The 9547-nt window shown below is 43.7% G+C and overlaps 1 protein-coding gene across 1 annotated transcript; it reads right to left on the reverse strand.

The window, feature by feature from the left end:
* Positions 1 to 201: 201 nt before the first annotated feature.
* Positions 202 to 1374, reverse strand: LOC125315239. The gene is made up of 2 exons (XM_048279681.1): positions 1217 to 1374; positions 202 to 1114 (listed from the first exon to the last, which is right to left on the reverse strand). The coding sequence occupies exons 1-2, from the start codon at positions 1372 to 1374 to the stop codon at positions 202 to 204; spliced, it is 1071 nt and encodes a 356-aa protein (XP_048135638.1).
* Positions 1375 to 9547: the final 8173 nt, after the last annotated feature.

Here is a 9547-nt window from a genome sequence, read left to right on the forward strand (position 1 = left end):
TCATCTATGAAAGTAATGAAATACCTGCTCCCATTGAGAGATGACTCGGACATAGGTCCACATAAGTCCGTGTGGACTAATTGCAGCTTCTCACATGCTCTCCAGCCTCCTCCTTTGAAAGGAAATCTGACTTGCTTGCCAAGAAGACAAGTTCTGCACCGTGGAAATTCCTCCTCCAAACTTGGCAAGTCATACGCCAAGCTATTCCTCTCCGCATAAACAACATGTTCTTCCAGGTGAACATGTCCGAGCCTTTATGCCATAGCTCGCATTTTCTTCTTTGCACTTCAAAGCCATTTGTTGCATTTCCTGTGGCTTGAACAGGAAGCACTTGTCTTTCATTGGCATTCTCAGCACTTCCTTGCTATCTGCATTATCAATGAGGCACTCCTTTCCTTCAAACTTCACTTTATAGCCCCTCTCAACTAATTGGCCAACACTCAATAGATTCTGGTCTATTTTTGGCACAAAGAGAACATCACTAATCGGCTTCACCTCCTGATTTCCTTCAATAGCCACTGTACCCTTCCCTTGCACTTCGATATCTTGTCCATTGCCAATTCTGACTTTGGACCCGACCGACTTGTCTAGACTCCTAAACGACTTCAAATTGCTAGTCATATGATTGGTACAGCCACTATCCACCAGCCATGCATCATTCTCAACAGGAGAACCGGAATAGGAAGCCACAAACAAGCGTTCTTCCTCGGTCTCATTCATTGCTATCTGTGCTTCTCCCGCTTGCTGGTGATTGTTCTCTTTGCGGATTGCTTCCATGTGACCCATCTTGTGACATCTTCTACACTTAGCATCGGGCCTCCTCCAGCATCTAAAGGAGCGATGAGTAGTTCCACCACGGTGTTGACAAGGCTTCTTGTTCTTCTTCCATTTGCCGGACCCACTAGAACTTCCTTCTTTCGCTGCAAACTTGGAGTCACCTGCATTTCCTTTGGACTGATTCCATTTCTTCCCTTTGCCTCCATCATTGAACTTCACTTTAGCTTGCGGTGTACCCTCTACAGGCTCTTCTCTTCTCACTCTTCTCATCAGTCTTCTTTGTTCTTGTGCCTGCGGGGCACTTAACAATTCTGCAAGCTTTATGTCGGCTAAATCTCTTGTATTTTCCCGGAGAAGCTATGGTGGCTTCAAACTTCTCTGGAAGAGACACCGAGATCTTTTGAACCAGCCTTTCATCCTTCAAGTCGGTCCCTAAAACTCGATCTTTTCAGCTATCTCAATCAGCCTATCAGAGTATTCCTTCACCGACTCCGAATCCTTCATCCGTTGTCTCTCAAACTCCCTTAAGAGATTCAACACCTTCATGCTTCTTATCTTCTCATCTCCCTCGTATTCATCCTTCAAGTAATCCCACATTGTCTTTGCGGAATCACATCTCATGATCCTTGTGAAGATATGGGGTGAGACAATGAACATACTGAGGCAAGACTTTGCCTTGGCCTTCCTTGTGGTTCTCTCTTTATGGAACTTTATCGATTCAAGGTCGGATTGTTTGGAAGCGGAGCAATCTCATAATCATTCTCCACAGCCTCCCATAGATCATGACCCTCCAAGAATGCTTTGTCATCTTGATAGCCCAAGCTTGATAATTTTCCCCGGTAAAAGACCGGAGTAGCCATTGCGAGAGAATCCACTTGATCCCGCCTCCATCGGCTTTGTCTTTGCGGGCTTGCTTACCCTCACTTCACGGTCCCTTAAGATCCCACAATAGCTCGATACCCTTGTTAAAGCCGATGAAAAAATCAGCTATCACAAATTTTCTGTTTGCACGAGAGAGATGGAATAGAAGACTAAAAACCTTAACTTTGAAAAACTGCCCGATTACAAGCTTAATAGGAACCTGTTTTGAAGCGCACACAAACGTGCAAAACCGACTTGTTCCACTTCCTAGAAAATAGCTAACAAACTAACTACCTAACAAATCAAACTTGACTGCAAAACAAGAAAAAAAGAACTAAAACGACAAGAAAAACAGAAGCAGCATTGGGACACAGCTCCAACATTCAGCCAGTATCCAAAATTGCCTGCCCTGATTTCCTTTCTTCACAGTTGGTGGTATAATGTCCCATTCTCGCACAAGAGTAGTAGAAACTTGGGAGCCGCTCGTATCTAAAGTTCACCCAAAGTTGGTTTTCTTCTAGATTCACAATAACCCCTAACTTAAGAGGTAGTATTAGGTCCAAAGGAACCCGAGCTCTCCCCACTTTGCATAGGCCTCCTTCTTTCGCGGTCGGCTTGACTTCCAGTAGAGCTAGTATTTCGATACCCCCTCCTCCATAACCTTTTACGTTATTCTACCCAAGGGTAAAACGTGAACTTGAACCAATAAAGCATAGTGGGAGAAGTCATGGCAATGGATAGGTTTTTTTTGGGTCCAACTGTTGAAGGACAAGGAGATTACTTGAGAAAGACCATGGACTCTCCCCTAAAACTCTCTCCTTCTCGAGCTCCGAGTGAAATGTAAAGGTAAATAGACCCTGCTGAGGTTGATGTCCCACCACATCTTCCGTCTTCTATGCCTTCTTCATTGTGGAGAGAAAGGCTTGAAAGTTCACATTGGGTTTAGAGTGGAGCTTGCCTAGTAATGTTAGGTTGCATTCTCTCATTTTCTCTCTTGGAATTTCCTCAAACACGTTAGCTTCGAAGTCTATAGACCATAGATTCCCCATCCTGTGACAAATAGAAGCCGGTCTCATCCTCCATTTTGCTGCAAACGACGGGAATAGAAAGTTATCCATCTAAAATGCAGGTTCCAAGTCCCACTAAAGAGGGGTCAGAGAGCTACAGGCCTCCTAGACAAAGGAAGCAATCAGCACAAAAAGAGAGGCAGAACGCGAGGCCAAAATCATGAGACTAGGCGAACAGGATCGGGTTCTTTAGGCTGAAGGGATCTCCAGAATAAAACAAGATGGAAAGCCCTATCACATTCCGGGGGCAAATGCGGATACGGGTTGTGAATACACTAGAAAAGGAAAGAAGATGATCATAGGATCAGTCCAAGTAAAAGGAGGGCGACGAAGTATTGTTGGGTGGAAGAAAGCGATTTTTAGGCGAGTAGAAACACAGAGGATGGGGTTTAGGGTTTGTGAAGAACAAGGGGATTCTAGGGTTAGTTTGGCCGGGGGGTTTCTTCTCCAGTGGAACACAAACGATCCAAGGGAACAGGCTGAAGGAAATGGAATGAACTTGATAGAAGAATGACGGGGAAACGAGGAGGGCTTTTCTACTACGAGGCAACTATCTCCATTGATAGAGGGAGCTCTTTTACTCGAAGAGAGAAAACCTCTCACAAGGAGAGAGAAATTGAATTGGAGCTATTAGCCATTCGATGCTTCTCAAATTCGCATGCATGCAAGCCTTCAAACATAACAAAAATTAAAAAAAAAGGACAGAGAAAAAAAGGAAGGGTTTGAGTGCATGAATGGAGGGGATCGGTCTTGACCCATTATTGAAACAATATCAGCCCTTATTTAAACAGTACCAAAGTCTGGCCTGAAAATTTCCTAAATTTTTGAGCCGGGCTGGGCCAGGTCGAGTTGGGCCGGCGCGGGCTTTTTTGACAGCCCACTTCGATTAATTATGATATGAGGGAAACATGAGGGAAAAGAAATTCACTGTTAGCTCTTATGGAATTGGTAGCCTGGTGGGTGGTGTATAGTGGTTTGGCCGATTAGTAAGTGCTATATTATTCAACTCTAGGGCATCTTTTATGCGTGCTCAATAGTTGCCCTTGCTCAATCATGAAAGCATTTAGCCAAATTTATAAGTTCAAGTGGAATAGACCTTTTGAAATCGTCCACCAATATTATTTCCCCTTAATTTTCATGTGTTGTGAACCGTGTGATGTTTATGCACATAACAACCATAATGAGCAATCTACTCCGATGCTAATTATTGGCGCTAACAATGTAATCCATAAGGGAGCGAATATGCTTATTTATGAAACTTCACAAATTTTTGTTGAATTATTAGAGTCAAGGTTGACATATGCACAACATGTTTGAGGTGTGCGGGAATAAGATGATAATATCACGTGCAACATTCTTCTATCAAATAACAAAGAAACAAGTAGAGATATAGAGTACTTTATGGTGGCTCAATTTAAACCAAGCCTACATCCACTCTCTTATACTAATAGCCACCAACAAGTTAGAATCCACTAAGAGCTACTTGAATAGTGTTGGAGATCTTGATTGAATATTATGCTCCAGCCGATTGAAGATTACACTCGGAGATTGACCTTGATTGATTTGATTAATTCTGTATTTTAGGAAGATACAAATTGTGTGCATTTATTTCCTTTTATTTTCACTCGTGTCAATACTATATATACACAAATGTACAGAGGATACATTCAATGAATACAACACTTTATTATATCTTTTCTCATCTTCGTTCTTGTTCATCGCTTTCTTTCATGGTATCAGAGCTTGGTTTCTGGCCTAGCTTTCGCTCCCTTTCTTGATTTTGCTTTGTTTTTTTTTGCTCTCTCTTGTTGCTGCAAAACCTAACTTGCAAAATAGAGTTAGCGCTCCGGTGTAGGAATCAACCTTTAAATTTGTTTTTTGATATCATGAAGAACAAGTAATAACTTATCGAAGTTAGCCAGAGTCATTTTGGTGTGGAGGATGTGCCTCTAGCTTGAGAATTTCCTGAAGACGCTGCTGTTGATGGCACTCGGACCATAGAGGGTCAGCCTATTCTGCCTCGGCCCAACCTTGTTTCAGCCCGGCTCGGTTAGGGGTAGCCCATCCAAGGGTTGCATATGCCGGCTTCATCGGGACCATGGTACTATGGGCTTGCTCAACCCAATTTTCCTTATGCGGGGCAAATACCCGAACCGAGATGGCAGCGGGTTTTGGAATGAATCCCCACTCAACCCATCCACTCGACTACCAAGCCATATTCCCTTACCTAGTCGGGATTGGTGGTGGTCGATCGGAGATCGGAGATTCGTTGTACACATCACCAGCTGACGGACTAGAATTGCATCTCATCGGCCTCCAATTGGCCGGACTCGAACACTATTCCGCTTGGGTGAGGGACTTCCGGCGAGCCATAGTCATAAAGGACAAAGATGGATTTCTTGACAAGTATAGTCCCAGTCCGGCCGAAGAACAATAGCGCCATTATCGGCGATGGTGCAACCAATTAGTATGCCAATGGATTGGAAATTGCCTTATGGCCAAAGTGGCCATTGGATTGCCACTGACCGAAGACGCGAAGACTATGTAGTCAAATATACAAGGAAATGTATGGGAAGCTCGATCGAGCAAAACTTTTCTCCCTTACAAAGGCTTTATTGGAACTCGAGACAAGGAAATCGTTTGTGACAAGCGTTTTCAACCTCTTATCAGCTCTATAGAACGGCATTGAAGCCGCCGAAGAAAATCTCGTCGGCTCGGAGGAAACCCTCCGGCAATTTCGAGCAATCTGTGACCGGGAGAAAGCTATCAAATTTTTGCTTATACTAAACAAAGATAACTCACATTTTCGAACTCAGATTCTTGTGATGGAGCCACTGCTGATCCTCGGCCGTATTTTCCAGCTCGTCATTCGGGAGGAAAGCCGGATATTGGCGACGGCGATGGTAATGCTATACGGTTTTGGGGGCTCCGTTGCACTCGTTGCTTCTTAAGGTCTTGAGAGAAGAAGAATCGAGAACATTGAGGTCTCTTCTGCGGTTGCAGCGACACCCAAGGGCAACCCTAATCCCTTAGGGTTAGACGGCCAAGATTACAAGTCATAATCCGACATCCCTAAAAAACTTATTACAAATCTCAATTCACCATTTTTGAAAAACAAAACCCTAGTCTCCTAGCAACCCCTCGTGGCCTCATGTTTTCCATTTAATTTTTTAACAAAAAAGAAAATTTTTATTTATAAATTTGTTAATGGATATCCTTAACATTTGGTTAATATCTACATCAAAAAGGTTGCGAGACTTTCTTTTTCAATTTTAAACCAATTAAAACTTAAAAAAGCTTAAATTAATCACCCAAATGGACTTTCTAAATGTGTTTCTACCAAATAGCTTTTCTCTCATAATTGCTTCTCAAAGCTGAGTTTACCAAAATATTATTTGCATTTCCCCAAAGTCTTTCAAGCTAAAGCGCTTTGCATTTTCGCAAAGCCCATTGGAAAAGTTGAACTAAGCGCACCCTAAGTCTTCACGAACTTCACATTCTCCTCATCTTGTTCACCCTCTGCAAATGTCCTCCTAGCTTATCTCAATCTTCTAACTTTACACTTCGGATTCCATTAATGGCCTTAGAGCATCTTTACTATCCACTAGGAGTGAGCATGGTTTCGGGGTAGAGGCGAGAACCTGGAACCGGAACCTATAGGATCCTGCTTGGTTCTAGGTGCCAAGGTATGCATGGTAGGTTCTAGGTTCTAAAAATTGAGGAACCTGTTCAAACGAGTAGATTCCGGGTTCCACTTTCCGGAACTTGAAACCCGAACCTTAGATCCCGAAATAAATTTATATATTTTTCTTGGTATATATTTTTACAAGATCGTATAATGTTCTATGATATCCGATGATGAGTGTATAATCTGGAGTTAAACAAATTTTTAGGTTTCGGGTTCCAAAAAATGATAAAACGTGTTCTAATGGATTGGTTTCGGGTTCTAAATATAACTTGTACGGAATCTAAAATCACTCACCTCTACTTTTTCTTAGATGTTATAGCGTTCACTCTCATTTTGCTTAACTAAAAATTAAAAAAGAAAATAAAATAAAAGAAATTGATAGGTTCTCGGGTACCACGGAACCGACCCTAGAACCTGTGATAGGGTAGGTTCCAGGTTCCAAAATATGATGGGTAGGTTCTAAATTCCAAAAAATGAGGAACCTGTTCCGATGGGTAGGTTCCGGGTTTCAAGTGGAACTTGTAAGGAACCTGGAACCGCTCACCCCTACTATCTACATTACGTGAAATAAGATAAAACCTATATTCATTGGATAATAATAAGAAATAGATGTTTATGTCAACTTCAAAATGTCATAAGAGGTTTTCCAACAGTATTTACATGGTTCGTGTCGCGCCCCGATCCTCGGATATGCAATATCCCTACCAATATGCTTCAGGTCATTAAGGATGACTTCCCGGGCACGTCATCGGCCCATTCATTTTTATCTTCTTATTAAGCATATGCGGAAACGATTAAGTCCCAAACTACAAACATTAATTAGGGATAGAAAAGTAGGATACACATCATCAACAATAAAAGTCTATTTCATTTATAGATATTCGTTAACCTTGGGAAGTGCATTTATATACACAGGCCCCACTTTAGGGCTACTTTCTACAACCCTAAAAAATACCGAGTCGGGGTTCATGTTACTCCCCAAACTACTCCAATAAGATTTTCTTCTACTTCCAGCTCTTCACGACTAAAGGCACGAAAAAAAAGTTAACAACAATGGGGTGAGATATAAAATTTCGGTGAGTCAATGACTAAGCCCGGCTAGGGTATTGATTCGCTCAGGGCGACCCAAACATGCAACACAAGTTGATAATAGATCACCGGCGTGCGATTTATGCCATGCTCTGGTTATCATAGGAAAAAGGCACAACTCTGTAATATATCACGGACACATGCAAGCTTACCACGTCTTGGTTCACACGTAATGCAACACGCGACTCGACTCAACAGTCACATTGGCCAAGGCAAACAACTAGAACACCCAAACAGCTTGCATGCACAAAATACAACACGTGTTACGGTTATTAATGGCCACTTGGCACGGTACACTAGACAGTTGGTCCCTACATATTAGGCAATTGGTTCTCTGCCGACATGACCAGGCATCGCCCCTTACTTCCGGTGACGGCGTTCAATAGTCCGTGTGATTTTGATCGACCCTACACGGAACTACCGGGAATCCTTGTAGAGGTTTCGATCCATCACAAGCTGCGATCGACAACCATTTAACCCGACGTCACGAATTGACGTGCATCCAACAAGTCGTGTGATTTCGATCAGCATGACACAAGTTTATTAGGAAACCCATTATATGACCACACAAGTATACTACACAACCAGTCAATTCTTATCTTTGGCATTTAGTCAAATGCTCACATAATCATGCTTAAAAAACCCGGCCCAAGGCCATTTTCATGCTCAAATTTGTAATTTGATTCACACGTGGTCACATGAATGTACAATTTATCCATAAGACTTTGCAATTGATACGGGGTAATTGTACCTCATGTATATACATATATATATATATATATATATATAAACACCCCCATAACACTTGACAGTCAATTAACAACACCCAATAGCCACTCGGTAGTAATAACTAATTAATTAAAAATTAACTATCTCGATTGCAATTATTTAGTCCGATTGTAATTATTTAATCCGATTACACATGGTCGAGCCTATATTACCCAATCGGTCCGACAATCCATCGTCCTCTCGTCTCTAGTCAATCACTCGCTCGCGATCGAACAATCATAATCAATCACTAAATTCGGTCTAATCATCAATTAGCCACAGTTCACCTAGCTAACGGGGCCAACTTATTTAATTGTGGTCATTTAACCTAATCCTAGTCACTAACTAAATCCGATCACAATTAAATACATAAATCGCAATTTATACTAACTAAACTATCCCTAAACGTAATTAGCGACCTAACTAAGGATTAAGGGCTAACTCACAAACCTAATGATCCGGCGATGACTTGAGCGGCAATGGCACTGCGGCGACGGTCCTCGGCGGTCATGGGCTTGGGTCGGAGGGTCTCGGCTCCGGTCAACTCACGGGTCAATGGATCTCGGGCGGCCAATAGCGGCTCGGGTTGGTAGGTGGCTATGAGCCAATGGCGACCGGGGTTTCGATTTCGGGTTAGCTCGTGGGTTGGAGGGTCTCGAGTTGGCGAGTGATAAGAACGGCGACAGTGGGCGGGCGAGCTCGGTGGCGGTTGGAAGTGGTGATGAGCGAGGAGGGGCAATGGGTTTCAAATCCTGGGCTGTTGGGTTGTGGGCTACGATTGGCTCGAGTTTGGGTTGGGTGAGCTTGGCGACGGACAGCGGCAGCGCGACGACGGTGCAAAGCGGATCGAGTGGTGGCGGCTAATGCCGTCGGGGAGGTGGCGCGAGGTGGCGGGAGGACGACAGTAGAGAGTTGAGGATGAGGGTTGCTAATCCTCGATTCTAGCTCGCGAGAGATGGACGGGACGAGCTCAACGTGGAAGGATCATGACGGCGGGCTGGTAAAGGTGGCCAAGGGCATTCGGCGGTGGCGGGCAGCAGCTGTAGGTGGTGACGAGGTCATTGGGTCTCGGGGTAGCGAGTGACAAGTTTGGCTTAGCGGAGCTCGGCCTCGACGACACGCGGGGCGATTTGCAGCAGAGGGAAACTCGGCGGGGGCGGCGGCCGGTTAGTGGTGGAGCGGAAATGGCGGGCGTGGAGTGGCAGAGGGCATTCGGGTATGAGCAGAGAGAGGGGGAGTCAAACTTTGGAGAAGCCAAGGAAGAATAAGAAGAAGAAGAAGAAGAAGAAAGAAAAGG

Source organism: Rhodamnia argentea, chromosome 5 (assembly GCF_020921035.1).
Source record: "Rhodamnia argentea isolate NSW1041297 chromosome 5, ASM2092103v1, whole genome shotgun sequence".
Lineage (NCBI taxonomy): Eukaryota > Viridiplantae > Streptophyta > Magnoliopsida > Myrtales > Myrtaceae > Rhodamnia > Rhodamnia argentea.